The sequence below is a fragment of the Alosa sapidissima genome, chromosome 11 (genome assembly GCF_018492685.1).
Source record: "Alosa sapidissima isolate fAloSap1 chromosome 11, fAloSap1.pri, whole genome shotgun sequence".
In the NCBI taxonomy this organism is placed as follows: Eukaryota; Metazoa; Chordata; class Actinopteri; order Clupeiformes; family Clupeidae; genus Alosa; species Alosa sapidissima.
This window is the reverse complement of record NC_055967.1, coordinates 8,604,579-8,626,003: the sequence shown is the minus strand read 5'-3', so window position 1 is coordinate 8,626,003 and position 21,425 is coordinate 8,604,579. Positions and strand designations below refer to the sequence as shown.

Here is a 21,425-nt window from a genome sequence, read left to right as displayed (position 1 = left end):
TGTCTGTGTGGGTGTGTGTCTTGGAAGATGTGGTGCTGGGGGAGGGTAGGTCTTCTTCTGCTGAGTGTGGGTTCAGCTGGGGTCCTATGGCAGATGCTTCCTCCAGAGGAAGACAGAAAGGCGCATCCCGTGGGAGGCACAGTATATCTCTCTCTCTCACACACACACACACACACACACACACAACTTGGATGAAACACACACACAAACACACTCACACACACACTCCTGCTTACCCTCTGACGTTAGCATTCATTAGCCACACACTGAAACCCCAGATGTTAAATGATTCCTCTGCCAACGCTGGTGGTGCTCATGAGGATGAACTCATGCCGTTTCAGGGGGACGTCACGTCAGTAGGCTTGTTAATCCAGAGGTCAGGGAAAGATTTATGCTGACCATAAAATCACTCCAGCAGTGTGCAACTGGAATCACCCCTACACAGCTGCACTTCCTCTCCGCTACGCTAGAGCGACTGGGGACAAGCACGGGCCAACTGTACATCACTACCACTAGCAGTGATTCCACTCACAGAGCTAGACACAGACCACACGTCTGACGGCAATTTTTCTTTTAGTAGATGCATTTATCCTAAGATTTTCATCTGTAAGTAAGTATTCATCTGAAAAGTAACAATTGCTACAATGTGCTACATGGGTATCGAACCAATGGTCTTGGAGTTGTTAGTTAGGGACCTTCATAGAACATAATGACTATTGTTATTATTGGGTGCTGATATTGTCTTCCTACATAAGCCCCAAATGTTTGTCAGCATTGAGTTGAGCCATAAGAACACACCTGTTTGCTCCCAATTGGATGACCATACGTTGTCTGGAGATAATCTATCAACAGCCTAAGCTATATTGTGGGGCCATGTGGCAGGAGATGGTTGTTGTATCAGTGTGGCCTGTTGGAGGCAGTGTTGGGTGGTGTGTGTGTGGTGAGGAGTTGCAGGGTGAGGGGAGTGATCTGGCCGGCATGTGACACAGACTGCCTGTCTCTGGGGGAGGGGCTGGGCTCTCAATGCCTCTTAACTTTCTGGATGAGATTCATACACGGCCTAACAGCCCACTCAGACACAACTCTGTGCACGTGCAAGCACAGTGTATAAACACATGCACACGCGCACTTCATGGACACACACACACACTCACATAAATCATGCACACATTTACAGACCATATTGATTTAGTTACAGCAGAATGTGCATGTTTAGTTAAAATTGTAGGAGAAAAGGAAGAATATGATTAAAAGGTCCGAACAGACCATGATTATTGGCAGAGTAAAACATCTTCTCTTTGATTCTAAAAAGGCATCACACGCTCTCCTGTTCAGTACACTCAGGGAGTGCCACTCAAATGGTGTAATTGCCACCCTGAGTTTGTCCTCTCGCTGCTGAGAGTGACTCACTCTCCAGTCCCCAGCAGTGGGTTAGAGGAGACCGAAGAGAATGACCATTGTAATAAGGCCGACTTATTGATATCAAATTCAATTCTTTGACTTCAATTCTTTTCTGTTTGTGTGAGTAGTGAAGGCTGCCTTCTTCCTCTCTCTCTTTGACTTTCTCCTCATCTAATGATTATGAGTCATTGGGATTTGGTATTCCTCTCCCCCAGCTAATAGATTTGGCTCTTGAGGTTGGGCCCATGATTCAAAACCAGTGATCTCTTGGCTCGATATTTTTGGATCCTGCCACTGCACTGAGACTGGGTGTTCTGAGTGCTCTGTGTTAAAAAATGTGTCAGAACAGAGAGAAGCTCAAATGTTAGGATTACCCCCCCCCCACATTCCAGAATGACAATAAGGTAGGGGGGAGAGAGTTCAAGACTAGCCTTGTCTTTTTTTTTTATCTTTCTTTGAATCCTTCTGAGATTACACTCCCTGACATGAACAATTGAATTCTGAAACAATTTAAATGATATTAAAACGTAACATAAGCTATACCTAAGACATATTTGTGTTGTCAACACAAATACAGTATGTCTTAGGTCAATGTGTCAGTAGGTGGTTGTTTGACTGTTAATGTGTGCCTATTGATATAATATCTGACTGAGGTAACCATGGACGCATGACTATAGTTAGAAAATAGTTTGAAATCCTGTACTTGAATTAGAATTCAACAGTTTGAAACTCAACCCTGGTTTAGATTGGTTTTGGCTTGGACTGTGGTGACCAAGGTAACATTCATGACACAGCACACAGAAAGGTACGCCAAACAAATATAACCACATTTATTTTTTGAAAGTATAAAATATCACACTGTAAAGGCCACTTTGCAGGGTAAATTAACAACCTCATCAAATATTTACACAAAATAATAATAATAATAATAATAATACCTTATCCCTCTCAGATATAATCTTCCAGCACTGTGGCAGACAGAAGTGTTCTAGTCCCACTTGACCACAGTAAGTAGTTGGCAAACGAATGTTTATTTATTTCGTTTTTTAAATAATTTACTGAATAGAGAAACATGGAGACTAAGGAATCCTGGCATAGGCGTCCTTCCGAGGTTCAGGTATTCAGGATGGTTCTCGCTCACTCCTCAAAAAAAAGGGGAAAAAAAAGAAATATAGAAAACAAAACAAATGAACGTTTTTGCAGGCACAGCTTGACATCAAACTGACAGGCACTGGATGCCCTCTTAAGTGGGAGACCCCTCTCTCTCTCTCTGGAAAAGAGAGAAATCTGCAAGTTCACATTCTTTTCCAATGGCACCCGTCAGGCCTCTGAACAGGCCGGCCATCACTGGACACAGCAGAGCAGTCTAGCACAGCCGGCTGACCAAGACAGGGCAGGCAGTGCCTTAGACCCCAGGCCTGACGGGCAGGTTTGGCTCACCGCATGATTCTGCAGGATAGCGGAGGGGATTTGGGGGGGGGGTCAGTTGGGTTGTGTTTGTGGGGGGTACGGGGTGGGGATGGTCAACTCCCTGTTTCTGTGTGGGTTGAGTGGGTGTCAGTTTAAAAAAAAAAAATCTGTTTCCCACTGTTCTCATCATGGTGTCAGTTGAGGTAGGACCGTTGTACCAGAAAGAAAAAAAAAAGAACCCAACTTAACATCTGAACTACTAATGAAGTAACAGTCACATCAGTCTACTTGTTAAGAGTGGATGAAACGAATAAGGAAAAATTTCAATTCACATTCAATCAATCCACATCTTTTTTTTGTTTGTTTGTTTTTGAAACCACATCTACACCAAGATTACCAACACGCTAAAATATCTGAAGTAGCTCCAACCTCCACTGCTCCCCTCCTTAAAAAAAAAAAAAAAAAATCCCTTTCTCAAGTAATGGCTGCTTTCATGAGGATCACTTGCACCAACGGATCCAAACGGCACAAAATCACCCCGCCCGCAAACAAAACTGCTGACAGGAGGAATGGCTGTTGGAGCGCAGAGCTGCGAGCCAAAAGATCAAAAGATCATCTGAAACCCCTCCTCTCCCCTCCCTTCCCAAAGCCCCCCTCTCCTCTCCTGCACTCTCTTCCTGTCCTTCGCACCAACCAGTGCACTCAAAGGAAAGAGGGGAAGCGCAACCACACCAGAAATAAAAATGCAATAGAGGGAGAACTTAATGCAAATACAGTCTTAAGTCAGATGAGGACAGACACCCAGACACACACACACACAGTTAACTTTTCACAGACACCCCTGTTTCTGTATGAAAGTCCTCTTTCTTCCCCCCTAAACTGCCTCTCTCTCTCTCTCTCTCTCTCTCTCATCTCCCGAAGGCTGGACTGGGGTTCGGCGTGAGCACACAGACTCTGGCCTCTGACCAGAGTGGTGGGGACCCATGGTGGGGAACATGTGGGAGAGTGTTTGTGTGTGTGTGTGTGTGTGTCCATGTGGGGGCAGTGCTGGCCTGGTTCTAGTTCGTATTCGGGTTCTGGCTCGGAGCCCCGAGGCTGTGGACTAGGACCAGCCGCTGCCCGTCACCCCTCCGGTGCCCCTCTGTGTGATGATGCTCTCCGTGGCCTTGAGAAGTCTCTCCAGACAGGGAGCGTTGATCTTCCCCAGTGGGGGTCTGCCTGGGGCCGCCGGGGCCGCCTGCCGTAGCGACAGTGAGTCCGTTTTGCCGCGCGTGGTGTTGTTGTTGTTGTTGTTGTTGTTGTTGTTGTTGCCGCCGCCGGCGACAGTGCCCGTGGCGGCGTCCGTGCTGGAGGACACTGCGTTGTCCTGCGTGAGGTCCTGGTCCCGTTGGGAAGGTGGAACCGCCGCTGCAGCCGCCGACGCCGACATCGTCGTCGTCGTCCGCAGGGACGTCCCCTGGGCATGCTCGGCGGTCAGCGAACAAATGGGCGACGTGTGCAGCCACTTCAGGTTGGTGGCCGAGTAGGGCCCGGGGGGCGTCAGGTCCCACACGCACAGCGCCCCCTTCGCCCCCGCCGCCGGGTGGATGACGCAGGCCGACGCCGGTGTCACCATGACGACGGGCCGAGCCAGTGCAGCCGGGGAGAACTGCAGAGGAGGAAAATGACAGGCTGTTAGTAGACGCCGCGTCTCTCAGGCGTAGCGGCACAGGAGGACAGCTGGGAGAGGGAGACCAGCAGTGGTCTTATAAACTGGGCCTGGTCACACAGCTTAAAGTGCAGCATTACTACTAGAGGCCTATCTGGAGGTAATATAAGGCATGACATTACTGGTACAGTTAGGAGCCTATTGGCTGCTTATCTTAAGGCACTGGAAAAGGTAAACCAAAAAAGACTAAATGTCCTTCTCAAAGTTCACAAGAAGTTCACTCAGGGAGGGAGCACACAAAAGGACACTCAACCTCAACTATTTCTGGAGGAGAATCCTGACGGCTAAAATAGGAGCGGCCACAGCCCAGCCCACACCAGCCCAACTTCTCTCTGCTCCTCACCCATTCAAAAACAAACTGTGGAAGGTGTTTTTCCCCTTCGATGTGGCCTGACCTTTGTGTGTTCCTCGGGGATGATGATTGTCCCAAATTACCTTGTCTTCTCCGTCATTGTTCTTTAGCGAACATGAGACAGCGTGTAATAGCTCACAACTACAAAAATAGAACCTAATCCCCTCTGCACCGATGACTTGCTCATTCGTTTGCTCGCCAGTGATTAAAGAATAATGGGTATTTTTGGCACCTCTGTGTTTATGCAAGGTGACCACAGAATGTACACACACACACACACACACACACACACACACACACACACACACACAGGTGACTGACTGGTGGATTGGAGTGAGGTGTGTGTCCTTAACAGGCATTACCTTTGTGGTGACATCACACTCACACACACACACACACAAAAACACACACACACACACACGTCCTTTACCTTTTGTTTTTTGGAGAGGGGCTCCATCTCGCCCACTGATGTGTGTTTGTCGGCGTGCTGGACAGGTTTGATGTGGGGGAACCAACTCTTTAGCATCTCCTCCACCTTCAGGATGATGTTGATGTAGCGCTCACTGCAAGACAGAAGAAAAAAGAGAATTGCAGTTTTATTTTTCTGTGTTTCACATCCAAAGAAAATAATGGAAAGTGTAAATGGAAAAGTGTCTCCTTCATAGCTATCCATCTTTCTTCAGTTAAGCATGTTTTTGCAAAAGACTACATGGAAAGGAGAGACTCTCAGTCACTCACAGAGTCTAGAATTTAAGTGAAAATAGACACTTTCAGTCAATCACGCCCACACACGCCAACACACCCACATACACCTGGCAAGATGTGAAAGGCTTCCTGTGTCATTTTCACACAAGTGTGTTCACATGTGGCATACACCAGTACCACTAGTTACCCACGCTGCTAAAAATACCCCCTAAGACTGCAAACAGACCTCCACGTAACACACATGCAGAGAGTAGCAGCGCTAAGGTAGAGTGGTGCACGCTTAATCACATGCACACATACAAATATACGATTAGGTACATATACACACACACACACACCAAAGCGTACAACACACACACAACCAGTCATATATACACACACAGTCATATATACACACACAGTCATATATACACACACACACACAAACACACAGGTTAAGGCTGGGTCTCGACTGTGCCCATTAGTTCTCAGTGGCCCCTGGCAGATGGCTGATGGGGATTAGCCTGCTGAGTCACATGATGAGGGTCTACCTGCTGAGTCACATGATGAGGGTCTACCTGCTGAGCTGCCATTCCTGGCATGTTCAATTTATGAGCGAGATTATCCTGAAGGGACGTTGCGAGGCAGAAGAGTCATTTTTCCACCCCCGCAATCAGCCCCCCACCCCCCAAATAAAACCCTTAGTGCCCCCCCCCCCCCCCCCGCCTCCACCCTATGCCCCTGGAGGTTCTGGAGGCAGGCTGGCACGCCTTCTCTTTGTCTCGCCTTGGCGAGGAGCATCTGGTGTGTGGGGCTTTTGGGGTTGGCTACGTGCCAACTTCAGATGACCTAAATTAGGCTGCCGCCCAAACCAGTGTGCCCCTACCTCTTTGATCGCTCCTTTTCAATGAAAAACCTGCGGTGAGCTTTTTCACCCCCAGCACACAAGGAAAAAGCAGTAGAAACTGTGTGATATTTACTCTGCTGGGCTGAAAATAAATGCTACTCAGACCATCCAGCTACTCAATTTAAACTGTTTATGTCTTCAACAAGGTCTGAGACCTATGTACACAAAAGCCAAACAGAAATTATCTTAGAACCAGAGTACCAGTGCCTCAATATTGTTCAAACACCCATTACTTAGAGCAAAACTACTATACATAATGACTACTCACCACATAGTCAACATGCTCATACCACCGTTTTAACACACTGATATAGAGCCAATACCTCACAGGCACCAGCCTTCACTTAATGAAGGCAGGGTACTTGCAACACATACACTAGCAGAGCTCGCACACGCGCACCTCTTGCATCATGATACTCCATTATGCTGGGTGTGTGCAGAGGCTACCATCAGAGGAATAGTGTGCCGTTTCCCTAAAGGTAACCTGAGTACATTCTTAATGAGCTGAGCTGGTGCATTCAGCTCTAGTGCCCAGAGACTCAGGCTGGCACAAGAGCCAAGCATACTGGAAGGTCCTGTACCAGCACAGAAGGCTGGTGCAGGGGTGTGTGTGTGTGTGTGTGTGTGTGTGCATGCAGGCCTGTGTGTGTGTGTGTATGTGATATTGTGTGTGTGTATTCTAGAGTAGTCTGGGGACCTGCACCACATGGGCCTTAACTGAGGTGGATACACATCGGAGATTATCCTTTCTACTTCAACTCTGCTGAGAACCCCCCCCCCCCCCCCCCCTCCCCCCACACACACACACAAACACACACACGCACACTGCTCCTGATCGTCATGCTTTCTTGCCTCCTCCTCCACTCCCTTATAATGCATGGATTAGCTCTTACACAGATGTTAGAGTGTGTGTGTGTGTGTGTGTGATTGGCCTCCATTCCCGTGGGAGAGAAGAGTAAATGTGCAGTAAATGATTTGCGGCATGAGCGGTGTAAATGACTGTGGATATATGTGTGTGTGTGTGTGTGTGTCGGATACTGTTGGTGGAGGTTTTTTTCTGAGTGAGTGTGAGTGAATGTACGTTTGTGTGAGTGTGTGGTTGTAAAAGGGTATGTGAGTCTCTGGGCAAGTGGGAATTTGAGAGTGTGTGTGTGTGTGTGTGTGTGTGTGTGTGTGTGTGTGTGTGTGTGTGTGTGTGTGTGTGTGTGTGTGTGTGTGTGTGTGTGTGTGTGTGTGTGTGTGTGTGTGTGTGTGTGCGCGCGCACGCGCGTGTGTTGCGGAGGACACCTACCCCATGTGTGGGTTCTGCAGGACACCCATTATCCTCTGGATGCGGTCCATGGCCACACTCTCCTGGAAACTGCTGAGGCCTGTGAAAAAAAGAGAGAGGTTTGTTTTTTTCCCTTCCTTCTTTTCCTTTCCCAAGTCCATTCATCCATCAGTCCATCTGTGTGTGTGTGTGTGTGTGTGTGTGATGTCTGTGGAGCAGATGGGTTCCTGTGAAGAGAGTGGGAGAGCAGACTCACTGTCTCTGAAGCCAGGAAGTCTGAGGTCGCACAGGGCTCGCGCTCGCACTCTCTCTCTCTCTCTCTTTCTCTCTCTCCCTCCCTCATTCCCCCCTCTTGGTCTCTCTCTTCTCTCCTTTTCCCTATGTCCACTTTCCTCTGTTACTCTCGTGCTTTCTTTTCTTCACCCTCTCATTCTTTCTCTTTCTCTCTCCCTCTACCACTCCATCTCTCCCCTTTTCCATCCAACTCTCTCTCTCTCCTTCTGACACTACAGTACTGGCCAGCTCAGATCACAGGCTGTCAGAGTACCCAGCCACCCACCCAGCCACCCGCTCGCCAGCCCGGCTAATGCTCATCGACGTGGAGCTGGAGAAAATCTGGGTCCCCATGAGAGCATCTCCCTTCCCCTCCACCAGCACCAGCAGCAGAGCCCCAGCACAGACCTCCCCAGGAACAGCTGCCTTCGGCAGGCTTCCAGCTCAGATCTGGCCCTCAACGGGCTCCAGTCTCAGCTATCGTGTGAGAGCTGTGGTGTGTGTGTGTATCTGTGTGAATGTAAGTTTGTGTGTGTGTGTGTGTGTATGAGAGAGAGTGAGAATGTGTGTGTATGTGTGTGTCAGAGAGAGTGAGAATGTGTGCGTGTGTGTGTGTGTGTGTGTGTGTGTGTGTGTGTGTGTGAGAGAGAGAGTGAGAATGTGTGCATACAGTATATGTGTGCACATGCATGCAAGTGTGTGTGTGCCTGTGTGTATGAATATGCATGTTAGGCATATTCACAGACTTTACAACACACATTTGCTGCCAGCCAGTGCGATTCCGCCTCAGCTGCCCCAGTTTTGCAGGCCTCAGACACACAGATCTACTGCATGGCCGCCCGCCGGGTGCCCGGCGCCATCCTACATGGTGTCGCTTTCCCCCTAGTGACCATGGACACAGCGGGGAGGAGTGGCCACTCAAGTCTCCCGAGGCGTCCGCCACGGAGCGTGCTCACATTCAGCAGAAAGCTCTGGGGATTTACCTTAACACTGAGCCTGGAAGTGCCCTGAAGCCTGTGCCCGGCGCCCTGCTATTAACAACTATACACTCTCCAACAGCGGACTAGGGAACATATGAGTGTGTGTGCAAATGAAGTGTGAATGAGCGAATGAGTGTATGAATATATTCAAGTAGGAGTTAAGCGTGGGAGTTGGTTAGAATGAACAAGTCTGTGAGCGAATGAGTGTGAGTGGGTGAGTGAGTGAGTGAACATGTGAGTGTGCAAGTGAGGTTGTAAGTGGCTGTGAATGAACATGTGAGTGAGTGAAAGTATGAAAGTATGATTGTTCCAGTGAGGATGCGAGGGTGTGCAAGAGAATGAGTGACTGAACAAACAAGACACTTGGCACACAATGGAAAGGCTTGTGGTTATCTGATAGCCTGGCATCAAACAATGTATGTCTTAGACATCCGCTTCTCAAATCTCACCCCCATACCTTCTCACAATGAGCTCACACATGCCTCTGGTTGAGGAGGTGTGTATCTTTATTTTATTTTTTAGACACTACTCTTCAAAACCAGACAGGGCACCGGTGTGGCCCTCTTTCATGAGAAAGAATACGTGCAATACCATCATGGTAGAACATGGAGAAAACAACAGAGTAACTTACGTTCTCTATATCGTCCCAGTCGGAGGCCATTCAAGATTGAGGACAGAGGGGGGATATAGCTTTGCAGCTCCATGCACTGTTAAAGGGGAAAAAAGACAAAACAAAGGAAACCATTCAGTCTCCTGGCCCATTGTCTCAGTATTCAGCAGCAACCCAATAGAAAAGAACAACCGCTCTGTCTTTGAGCAGAACTACGAGTTCCCCTTGAGTTCCCTTCCGCTACCGTTAAAATAACGTTAAGACCTTACACCCCCTCACACACAACACGTTACACACACACACACACATTCTTATCAGCTTGACTCATCTGTGGAAAATGTCCAGATTATTTAACCATAATTTAGAAATTGAATCTTCATGAAAATCAGCCAAGTCGGTGCTTTACTGTGGAATAGTGTAGATGAGGGCTTGTTTAACAGCCAGCAAAAGAAGACTTTTAGGTATTGGCCTACTTCCTCCTAATGGAGACTATTTTGATCGTTTACGATGAATTTTAACACAGTCCACAAACCAAGGTGTATTTTACACACACACACACACAGTGTAGAATGGGAGTTCCATGTCTGGAAGTCTCGCGTTCTGACTCACTCTCACTTCTGCTTTAGACTAAAGGGGAAGCCAGGGAGGTGGAGCCTTCCTGGAAGCGGCTATGCATCGCCTGTTTACAGTTCTATACCACACACACACACACACACACACACACACACACACACACACACACACACACACACACACACACACACACACACACACAATGGAAACTGACATGATGACAACTCAAACAGTACAAACAGCACACACAGGCACTCATCACACACACACACACACACACACACACACACACAAACAAAGATCAAAACATAGAAGCACACAAGCACACAGTGAAGGCAGGCTGACTCACCTTGCTGGCGAACAGTCGGTCTTTCTCGCTCTGGTGGGGTGTGAGGGGCCGCTCCTCTCTCTGCTCGGGGCCCCCAGAACTGCGGGCCCTCTTGCGTGCCAGTCTCTTTTTGGGGCTCTCCGCATCCCAGGGTTGCCTGGGCTTGTCCCCGCCGCTCACCCCTGCACCCGGCCACTCCCGTCGGGACTCGGCCACTCCGTCACACGAGCCCATACAGCTGGAGGGGGAGCTACAGGTGGAGCGGTCACTCATCCCCACCGCACTCCTCTCCTCCTCCTCCTCTTCTTCTTCCCTCACCATGCTACTGTCCTCACAGAAGTCGTGGCGGGCGCAGGATGACGCCCGACTGTCCTCGGACGAGGGGGGCGAAAGGCACCTCTTGACCCCGGGGGTGGCCGAGGAGGAAGAGGTGGCCCGCCTCACGCAGTCCGAGCGCTGGTATTGGTGCAGGCCCTGCTCGCTCTCGGCGTCCTCCTCATCACTGGCCAGCCAATCAATGGAATAGTCCGAATCGGAGGAAGACATCCTCTGCTGCTCTGCAGGCTCTAACAAATCCTGATCATCACTGACCTAGAAGAGAGGAATACACACACACACACACAGACACACTTGTCACTCAGGTGATCTGCTTTTTACCTGTCTAAACCTGTGCATCACAAAAATTTTGTGTAACAGTTATCTTTAAATGTATCCATTAAGTGTTTTTTTTAAACTCTTGGTTTGGAACTCCCAAATTACCATTATGATTATCATAACTTAATTAGTTATGATCACAGCGATGCTTTTGGGGACTGCAAACCTGAGAACCATAAGAACTCCTTTGTCAAAACCCATAAAAAGACCAACAGTGGACACAGAGATGCCAGCTTCAGAAAGCAGGACTATTTGCATGACTTGCCCTGTCATACTCCTGGTTGGACAATGGCCTACTCCTGCACTTAAGCCAGCTGAAAGCTAAACGGCTGTGTGTGTGTGTGTGTGTGTGTGTGTGAGTGCATTTAAAATCACATCAGTCTGAGCCACAATAAACCCCAACTCACTACACCCCCGCCCTGCCACACTAACACCCACAAACAGACAGGAGAAAACAGGAGAGGAGAGGAGAGAGGACTAGAGATGAGGGGAGAAGAGCAGAGAGGAGGGTGGAGAAGAGAGGAGAGGAGAAGAGAGAGGAGAGGAGAGGAGGGTAAGGAGACGAGGGAGGAAAGGAGGAGACGAGAAGACTTGAGTGACCAGTTGCAACAACTGAGCCCCGGCAGAGACAGAGGGCAAACAGCCACCACTCACACACACACGCTCACACACACACTCACACACACACTCACACACACACTCACACACACACTCACACACACATATACACACACACACACACACTCACACATACGCACGTACACACACAGCCACTCACTCACACATACGCACGTACACACACACACAGCCTCTGGGAAGCCTGGCTCTGAATTATTACTGTCTCTCAAACTAAATATTGTCTTTTAGTTGACTAGTGGCCAAAGCTACGATCCAGCCAAAGCACAGGAATACCGTGGGTGATAATAAATATGACTGGATATTGAAAGACACAAAAAAAGTGGTAAGAACATTTTCCATTGGTTAAATTATGTTATTGTTTCCCTGAATATCTATTCTGTGTTTGATAAACAGCCCTATGCACCGAGAGCAGATGTGAACCCTTTATTTGTCCAAATGGCTATCTAGGCAGCCAAGTGGGCAGGGCAGAGGTTTATTGAAAGGGAACTGTGTGACCAACCAGGTGGCCGAGGGCACGGCTCCCAAAGCCTGCTTATTAATTCAACACGGCCAGAACGGCGCAACCATGACGACCACCCTGGGACACAAACAATAGTGCCAGAGAGGAGGCATTGCTACAATGGCTCTCAGGACTGCAGTGATGGCCTGTGATTGGAAATGGCCAAATCCACATCTGTGACTTGTGGCCGGACTCGGGAGAGGAGAGACGGTGGAGGTGAGGAGGATACGCGCATGGTGTGGACGGCCATTTGAAGTCTGGCCTGTGAGAGCGTTGCCTCCTATGACCCATGCTGGACCACACACAAACACCCATACTCACACAAACGCTAACACACACTCTCAGGCACAATTTCCTTCTTTACTGCTCACATTAACACATCATTTGTCTCTCTCACACACACAAATACTCACAATACACACAGTCTCTCTCGGACACACACACACGTGACTTGCGGATAGTAGTCTGGGGACCCACCATCAGCAACAGACAAGGCTGGCTCAATGGTATCAGTTCCATCAGCCCGATCTCGCTCACTCTCAGCAAATATTCGTCCATTAACCGGCTTGCCAGCCAGCATATTCTCACATGCACAAGAGTGACCATGTCTCTTTGTCTAATAAAAAAAAACTGGAGAGAATAGTTCTCACACTGTCTGGAGCTAATGTAAGTGGTGCCTTGTTCTTTGTCTCTGAAGACAGAGTTACTCTGTTATGAGAGGGGGTTGGTGTGGTCTTTTTCTCAAGAATACACACAAGGCAGTCCACCATGTATGGACAGAAAAAATCAATACAGATAAGGCTTTATATTAACAATGAATGGACTGCATGTGGTTGAAAATTGCAATTATATTGATGGTACAATAAAGTCCAATGGTTACATTATCACGACTTTCTTTCGCTGAGGCATATTACATGTATGTTGCGCTTATTCGTGAGCGGCAGAAAAGGAGCAATGAGCAAGCAATGGGGATGGATCTCACCTGAGTTAGATCACACACTGACTAACCGAAAATAAACCCACGCAACAACACAGAGTAAACAGGGCGTCGATTATAGACTACTATACACTTTCATAACCAATCACGTTTCATGGCTACATGTCAAAACGGGATGCCAAGAGAGTTAATTCATTCTTCTTGGCAAGTCTTATTTCCAGTGCTCACTTTAGAGGCTTTTGTCATCATGTCATCATCACTTATAATATTATAAGTATAATACACTGAGATCGACCGGTCAACCAGTGTTTTTTTTCTGTTCTCATTGGTTGTTACTTGAACATTTAGCTTTCTCGAATAACCCCACAAGGACCATTCAAAGAAGTGCTGCGTTTTATCATATACGGCCACCCATGCCATCAGTTATCCAAATTAACGCACTGCCAAAAGTTAACAGATTGGAGATATTGCAAAACTTGTCAACTGCAATAGCCCTCCTGTCCTGTGTCCTGGCGTAACAGACACAAAGAAAAAGCTCACCACGATGTAGAGAAATTCTGCTGTCAGTGACTAACGGGAGAGAGGGTAGCTTTGCTATTGATAGGTGATACCAGACAATGTCTGTCCCAATTAATTCGAGAGAAAATTATACAAATTGAGCCTAATTAAAAAACATTTTAAAGATACGATTCCGTCAACGCACTAAGGAACAGCCTTTAGGGTCTCTAGAGAGAACAACTCTCAACAGATTCTCAATCAAGTATATTCCGATCTTTTCAACTCTACTAAAGTCTTGCCGTTTTAAAGACTAGACAAGAGCTAGACAAGTAGCCCATTACCGACCATTACAACGTTGAAACATTAAACAAATGACACCGCTTCCAGAAACCGAATCGTCCAACAGGCTAGTACCAAACAAGTAGGCCTACACCCAGTATAATTATTAAATAGACTACCTGTGGGGCTGAGGGGTGGGGTCCTTCTCAACCTGCCGGCTAATGTGTAACATTAAAACGAAATCTAAACTAACTATTCAAAAGCTTCAGAGGAGAGCGGATTTCAATAAACTCAATGGCTGTCGATATCATGCTGTGACCTCTTCCAATTTACCATACACCATTTAAACCACCTCTGCGTTCCATGACGCAAAATAGCGCACGATTATTTTATAAGAACAGGCTTTAAAGAAGCGCACAATAACCGGGTTTGCTGCATAGCCTAGGTTACTTTCACAACAAGACCACTAAATAAATGTGGTAAAATCTGGCACTTATGCCTACCGTAACGTTGCCTTGCCATCCCTGCTGCTTCTTGAAGCTTGACAGTTAGATACCAAACTAAAGCCTCAATTGAGGTATCACATTAGATGATCTACAGATCTGTACATTTATTGTCTACATGATCTCCCCACTGTGAATACGGCAGCCTAACATACTCCTGTAACAGAGCACACAAAGAATGCTGTTTTTTAGATCAATGGTATCTTACCTTACTCGGATGGAGCGGGGCTCTGGCTACTTTCCTTTGTTCAGTGGTAAATCCAGGATACTTGGGGAGTGAGTTGCTGATGTGAGGGACGTGGTTTCAGCGATGAGGACCTGCAATCGAGTGCCCGTGTTACTTCTCCCAAGGCAACGTGTCTGGCAGGGCGGGTACAAAGCGACCGGTTTTCCCGATTTGTGCTTCCACACTCGAACCTGACCAATGGAGCTTGCGTTTGAGACTAGCGTCAGCCGATAGGCGAGACGATGTCTCATATTTAAATGAGATGCAAATAGCACAAACACGTGGACACGCGGATCGGTTTCATTCCACAGCCGGGCAGAAAGTCAACTCGCAACTGTTTTTATTCACGACATAGACGTTTTTTTGAATACCTCTCAAGATCGGGGAGGATGTTGTTGGCAAGTTCCATGCACTGCACAGGCCAACCGATCATGACGTTTGACAGAGGGTAAAATGGCCTGGTGTATGTTATTTAGACGTGAAATACTCCAGTGTTCAATTTTGGCAGCCCAGAAAAGAGTGCAGGTCAAAGTTGATTTCACAGACTGCTGATTTATTTAACCAGTAGCTACCACAGTCCCTCTGTGCCTATTTTAAGCCAGCTGATTGGCACAATATTTTTGTTTCGCAACTGCAAATAGGCCAACATGGCGACATTTACATGGACCACGAGAACGTGCCGCATGTGTCTGCAGAATAATCCAATGTGAGGCCATCAACTCGCGCTATTCCACCGTCTGCCCTGCCCGCCTGTGCGGGCTCGGCTTGTCCCCCCGGCTATCCCCGTTTGCTCTCGGCGCCATGCAATGTGCAGCGCTGATCGTATGCGGACAAGCGAGCGGAATGAATGAAAGGTTCTTGAACGTGACAAGCTGTGTGTAGTCTGTAGGTCTCCGATTACACACGTGACGACTTTACGCTGTTCCAGCGTCATGTGTTTTATGTTTTAGAGGGCGGACTTGTATAATCACGTAATACCCTACTATTGAAAAAGTGCACTTAGGCTGTGAGCAGAGAAGAACTGCCACACAAGAAGTAGGCTATGAAGGGTGTTAATTACATCTTTTAAATAAGAGTCAGAGAATAATCTAGAGGGAAGGAGAGAGAGGGGGAGCTCGCTACACCTAGAGTTGAAAACTATAATTTAGGCAATTATGTGTGCCTCATATCATAATAACAATTTGGCTGCAGTTATGTCATTTCTCCTTAAATTAGGCTACTTTGTGCACTATTTGAGAGCCTCTTGTAAAGAAGCACAGTATCTTTTTAAACGTTTCATTACACTTATTGTAAGACGTGTGAAGATACATTTGGAAGAAACAATGAGAGCAAGCATGTCAATGCTGTTACCAGAAATGAGCCCGCAGGTTGAAAAAATGAACAACAAAATCCGAAGTGCATGGCTACTCTGTTGCCTGCATACTTTCACATGCTGCTACGTCAGGAATTTTGCACCTTTTTTATTGCACTCAACAGGTATTTGGACATCTTTCCCCCACTCTGACCTAAAGGTGCCATGTTGAATGGTGTGGCCAGTCACATTTCTGGGCTTGTGTGGCATTTTGAAGAGGGTCAATTGTGCAGCTGTGCTGTGCTGTGCTGTGCTGTGTGTACACAGGGAGCTAGCCCAGATCGGTATTTCTTCACTGATTGCTGCTGCCTATGTTTGTGTTTGTGTGAGTGGGGCAGCAGGGGATTGTGTGGTGCTGATGGTGGAGTGTGTAAGTAAATGGTGAAGTGCAGGCAGTGAGTCATCTCACCTCTCCTTCTCTTCTCTTCTCTCTCTCCCTCTCTCTCTCCTTCTCCTTCCCTCTAGATTATTCTCTGACTTTTCTCTCTCTCTCTCTCTCTCTCTCTCTCTTTCAGCTTCCTACAAGGAGCTGGGAGGCCAGACAAGGATTTTCTGCCTAGAGCCAGTGACTCAGAGCCCCCCTGACTGAGAAACGTGAGCACATGTGGTACACTCTGTACCCCCCCCCCCCCCCCCCCCCCACACACACACACACACACTTCTCTCACTCTGCCTCTCCATCCATCCTTTCATTTGGTCTTTCTCTCCCTGTTTCCGTCTGTTTTTCCTGTCCTCTCTCCCCCTGTCTCTCCTCCCTTTCTATGTCCATCTATTTTTCTGTCCTCGCTCATGCTGTCTCTTTCTCTGTCCTTCACTCTTTCTCTTCTCCTCCCTCTGTCCATCTCTCTCTCTCTCTCTCTGTCCTTCTTTCTGTGCCTTCCTCCCAGCCTTACCTTCAATTCCCTCAGTTGAAGCTCACAATTAATACAAACAGCATCAAGGACAGAATGTTTCCTCTCTCTCACCTCCCTCCCTCTCTTTCTCTCTTTCTCCTTCCTCTCTCCTCTCAAAATATCCACCATGCTGTTCTGATGGTCAAGGGGGCCGTGGAGGGAAAGAGAGAAGAAGCAGAGAGGGGGGAAAGAAAAGCCCTCAGTATGCGCCAGCAGCGACACCACCCAGACAGTTTAACAACAGGGTGCAAACCTGTCTGGGCTCTAAACGGCCGCCTGGCCTCCCAGCGCACGCTGAGTGGCTTAATGCCGTCAGTAATGAGCGCCTGCCTGCCTGGCCTGCCAGCCCGTTTATACCGGCCCTCTCGTAACGGCAGGCTGACCACTGTAGAGAGGGAGTGGAGGGGGATGAGGGATATGAAGGATGTCCTGCGGTGAGATGATCACAGGTTGGGTTGGAGTGTGGTGGGGTTTGTTTTATGAGGCACTTTCTGCGTGAGGGTCAGATTTTGGGAGGGTGAGGAGCAAGGATGCCGCTGTTCTTTTCTTTCTTAATGGAGGCTGGCCAGAGAGAGTGATGGAGGGTAACGGAAAGAGAGGATCAGAGAGGGAAAAAAAGATGCACAGCGGAGGAGAGAACAAGAGAAACAGCGAGGTGAGAGAGAGATGGATGAGCCGGGGAGCAGAGAGCGAGTCAGAGATCTGGGATTCCCTCTCACTGCTGTGCCTTCGATCCCTCCCCACTGTGATGAGTGGCCTTTAAGCACATCTGACAAGGGGAAAGAGTGGGGAGAGGTGGCCCACACGCTGCGAGAGTGGCCGCCGTGGAGTCCAGCCCTGACCAGCAGGAAGAGTGGGAAGAGGTGGCACACACGCTGGGAGAGTGGACTAGTAGTGGGCTGTAGCCACTGGCCTGGAGGAGATTATGAGACTTTACACCTTGTTGTCTCTCTTCAGTTCTGTCTCTCAAATTCTCTCTCTCAATTTCTCAATTCTCTCTCTAGTTTAGCTCATGCTCCTCTCTCTCTCTCTCTCAATTTCTCTCTTTTACCAGTTTTTCTCTCCCAGTCTCTATCTACCTCCCCTCTCCTTCTCCCAGTCTCTATCCCCTCTCCCTCTCCCTTTTCTCACACCGTTTCTCTTTTATCAGTTTTCTCTCTTTCCTTTTCTCTCCACTCCACTTCTTTCCTGTTTCTGTCTGTATGCATTTTTCTTATTCTGTCAATTAACATTTCTTTCCATCTCTCACTGTCCATTAATTTATCTCATTTGGTGCCTCTCTGTCCCCCCCCCCCCCCCCTCACACACACACACACACACACCACCACCACACACACACACACACACACACACACACACACACATATACATACACAAATATGTGAAATGTTTAAAAATGTTACATTTTCTCACTGACCCTTTGCCCATTATCCTTTTATGCCCCCAAAATCTCTGGCCACAGACAACCATCCTTTGTGAGGATATTGTGCTTCCTGCCACTTCCTGACGACACTCATTTCCCATTTTTGTGTCCAGGGACGTCCCGCTGACCAGGGACATGTCACATGAAAGGGCCCACAGCCTCCGTTGTTTACTGGGCACATTGCTGTATTACGCAGCCTGCCAGCTGAGAGGACAATGGCAACATAAAGCAGGTCTGATAGTCATCTCTGGCTGGTATGGCGTTCTTTAAAACATTCCCACTTTTCTTCCCCTTGGAAGAGTTTCATTGAAACACAAGAATAAAAACTGTGGCTCTGTGGTGGACTTGAATGCGTACAGACTCATTAAGGACTCATGAAGATCATGGGAAAGTACTTCTCTAGGGTTATTTTTATAGACACATATTTTAGGGACCTGATTCCAGTGTGTCAGAATATAATTACAATAACGATTATATTGTAGTTATATCTAATCTTTTTTAGCATCCAGCTCTAAAGACCACACAAAAAAACAAACAAAAAAGCCCTACAAAACACTAACGTCACTCTATTACAATCGGATTGTGGGCATGTGGCCTGAGTGAAATCAGTTAGGGTTTACGCCAGCCTCACATTCGTCTCGTACACACATATCGTATGTAACGTTGGCGGGGTGCTGTGTCAAACCTGTTCTTCATCCTGGGCTTACCATGTCTAATCTGCTTAAAGCATCAAGGCTTAGGTGTAAGGAAGCTGGAGGTGTGTGGAAATGTTTTCAGTCAACAAATCATTTGAACAACTTTTTTATCTTGTGTAGCTTGTAATGTCTTGAGGATTCCTTACACCAACACCCTTACTGAACATGTGGTGTTAATATGATCTGATAATAAAAACAGAAGGTAGATGACGTACCTCTTTACTTCCTTCCTACTCTTTTCTCCCTGTTTCTCTTTTTCACACACATAAACACACGCACGCACGCACGCACGCACACACACACATGCACGCATGCTTTCACCCCCGGCTCCTCTTGCGTTCTTGTGTCAGGCCTGCGATGAGTCAGAGGCAGAAATGGGTACAGGGATTTACGAGAGCTGTCAGGAGATCGGGAGTGATTCAGAGCCCCCAGGGGGGCTGAAAGACCCAGTCAGCCAGCCACAGAGTGAGCGGCCAACTGAACAACCAACCGAGAGTGTGTGTGTGAGAGAGAGAAAGGGAGTAAGTGAGTGGAGTATCGCTGACTTCCACTCTCACTCTCATTCATAAAACATCTTCCCCAAAAAAGAAGGTGTGTGTGAGTGTGTTTATTAAGGTATCCGCTTCAGGGGTGTCTGTAAAAAGGAGACCACAACAGCAGCCCCACATCACTCACCAAACCGACACTCTCCACAACTTCAGTGTGTGTGTGTATGTGCGTGTGTGTGTGTGTGTGTTCTGCTGAGGAGGAGCATGTGGTATAGGGAGTAAAGAACCCCCAGATAGCCTCAGAAGTGAGTGTGTGTATGTGAGGTGCGCTTGTGTTTACTTGTAAGGATCCTGAATAGGATCAGCACACCTGTGTGTGTCTGTGTATGTGTGTGTGCGCGTGTGCTTGCGTGCGTGTACGTATGTGTGTGCCTATACCAAAGAGTCAGTGTGTGTGTGTGTGTGTGTGTGTGTGGATAAAGAAAGTGTGGGATCGATGGACACGTGTAGTTGGCCGGTGGTCATGTGTCCCTGAGGAAGGTGTGTCTGGCTGCTGGTTTCCAGGGAAGAGGAGTCCTGAGACGTGTTGATGGGCCAAACCACAGGCAAAGGAGGCCCCAGGGGCCGGAACTGACGAAGGCTACGGTGGTGCAAGAACAACAGGAGGAAAATGACGTCTGTAAAAAAAATACGATAAATGGAGGCAAGTTGTGTGTGTGTGTGTGTGTGTGTGTGTGCGTGTGTGTGTGAGGAGAGTTTGAATGGAAATGAGAGAACAAAAATGCCAGTAGACTGCCTCATGAGCTGCAACCAGAGACAATGACTCAGCTAGGTCAAGCTGTGGTGTATTAGTGTGTGTGTAGATGCAAATACCAGTATACTTGTGTATACTTGCAAATATACTTGTGTGTATATATGTGTGTGTGTATGTCACATTTAGTGTTTACTGTCAGACCAGGTAGTAGCTGGCTCTGGTCTAGTAGAGTGTTTGTGCCACACATGGACAAACACACTCCTCCCCTGACTGACAGGGGCCCATTGTAAATAACACTGTCTCTACATGAGAGAGAGACTTTTTAAAACCCATTTATTCAATCATTATTTGGTTGAAGGACACCTTAAAAGGCTACAAAGGCTACTAAGTAACCCCCACCTTAAACACCATGGTACAATCACAAATCAACCATTAGATATCAGGTTACAATCATAATGGAACCAGTTACCAGTCCCGTTTTTATATTCCATTAAGGCTGATAGGAGAGGGATGGAGAAAGAGAGAGACGAAGATAAATGAGTAACAGGCCCATTCTAGCTACACAGGACCTTACAACCCCTTTCCCTTTTCACTGCAATCTCCAAGCTCCACCCCACCCACCCCATGTAATAGCAAGCTTTTATTAATTAGTAAAGCACCTGTGAATTATTCATGCCTGCAACTGTGTCAGGGCCAGGTGGTGAGATAATGTTGGTGATATTGTAATGTGTTTGAATGAATAATCAGGATCCTCTTTCATCCGTGCTACTGCAGCTGGTGTTATTGCCTTTAACCAATCCCCCCCACATACACGCACATACACACACACACACATATAGACAGTCTCCCCCCACCCAACCCCTTACACACAACCCCACCCCCACCCCCCCATCCAACCCCACCCCCACCCCCCCATCCAACCTCTCTTCCTCTCAGACACACACACAGACAGCCCATCCACCCCACTCCACTCTGCCCTCTGAGCAACTCCAGCTGAATGGTGTGTAATTAGGTGTTTTCTGCATGTCTGCCATGTTGCTCCTTTTAAAGATCAGTCACCATTATCTCACTGCTGCTGCAGCTCACCCCC

The 21,425-nt window shown here is 47.7% G+C and overlaps 1 protein-coding gene and 2 long non-coding RNA genes across 3 annotated transcripts; 1 reads left to right on the top strand and 2 right to left on the bottom strand.

Annotated features, from left to right (window-relative positions):
- Nucleotides 1-2,207: 2,207 nt before the first annotated feature.
- On the bottom strand, nucleotides 2,208-14,925 carry LOC121724172. Its single transcript, XM_042110562.1, has 6 exons — nucleotides 14,714-14,925; nucleotides 10,518-11,087; nucleotides 9,617-9,692; nucleotides 7,754-7,832; nucleotides 5,302-5,434; nucleotides 2,208-4,459 (listed from the first exon to the last, which is right to left on the bottom strand). The coding sequence occupies exons 2-6, from the start codon at nucleotides 11,040-11,042 to the stop codon at nucleotides 3,914-3,916; spliced, it is 1,359 nt and encodes a 452-aa protein (XP_041966496.1). The 5' UTR covers nucleotides 11,043-11,087; nucleotides 14,714-14,925; the 3' UTR covers nucleotides 2,208-3,913.
- LOC121724174 lies at nucleotides 2,208-16,655 on the bottom strand. Its single transcript, XR_006035150.1, has 2 exons — nucleotides 16,561-16,655; nucleotides 2,208-3,694 (listed from the first exon to the last, which is right to left on the bottom strand). It is a non-coding gene; the product is annotated as an uncharacterized LOC121724174 (long non-coding RNA).
- Nucleotides 14,938-18,908, top strand: LOC121724175. The gene is made up of 3 exons (XR_006035152.1): nucleotides 14,938-15,179; nucleotides 16,598-16,676; nucleotides 18,512-18,908. It is a non-coding gene; the product is annotated as an uncharacterized LOC121724175 (long non-coding RNA).
- Nucleotides 18,909-21,425: the final 2,517 nt, after the last annotated feature.

What these genes read in the sequence shown, in the direction of transcription:
- LOC121724172 (XM_042110562.1), bottom strand. Translation starts at nt 11,042, where the DNA reads ATGTCTTCCTCCGATTCGGACTATTCCATTGATTGGCTGGCCAGTGAT. An exon ending in ACCGACTGTTCGCCAGCAAG is followed by an intron (nt 9,693 to 10,517) that starts GTGAGTCAGCCT and finishes CCCCTTTAACAG; the next exon opens with TGCATGGAGCTGCAAAGCTA. An exon ending in ACTGGGACGATATAGAGAAC is followed by an intron (nt 7,833 to 9,616) that starts GTAAGTTACTCT and finishes TTTTTTTCACAG; the next exon opens with GCCTCAGCAGTTTCCAGGAG.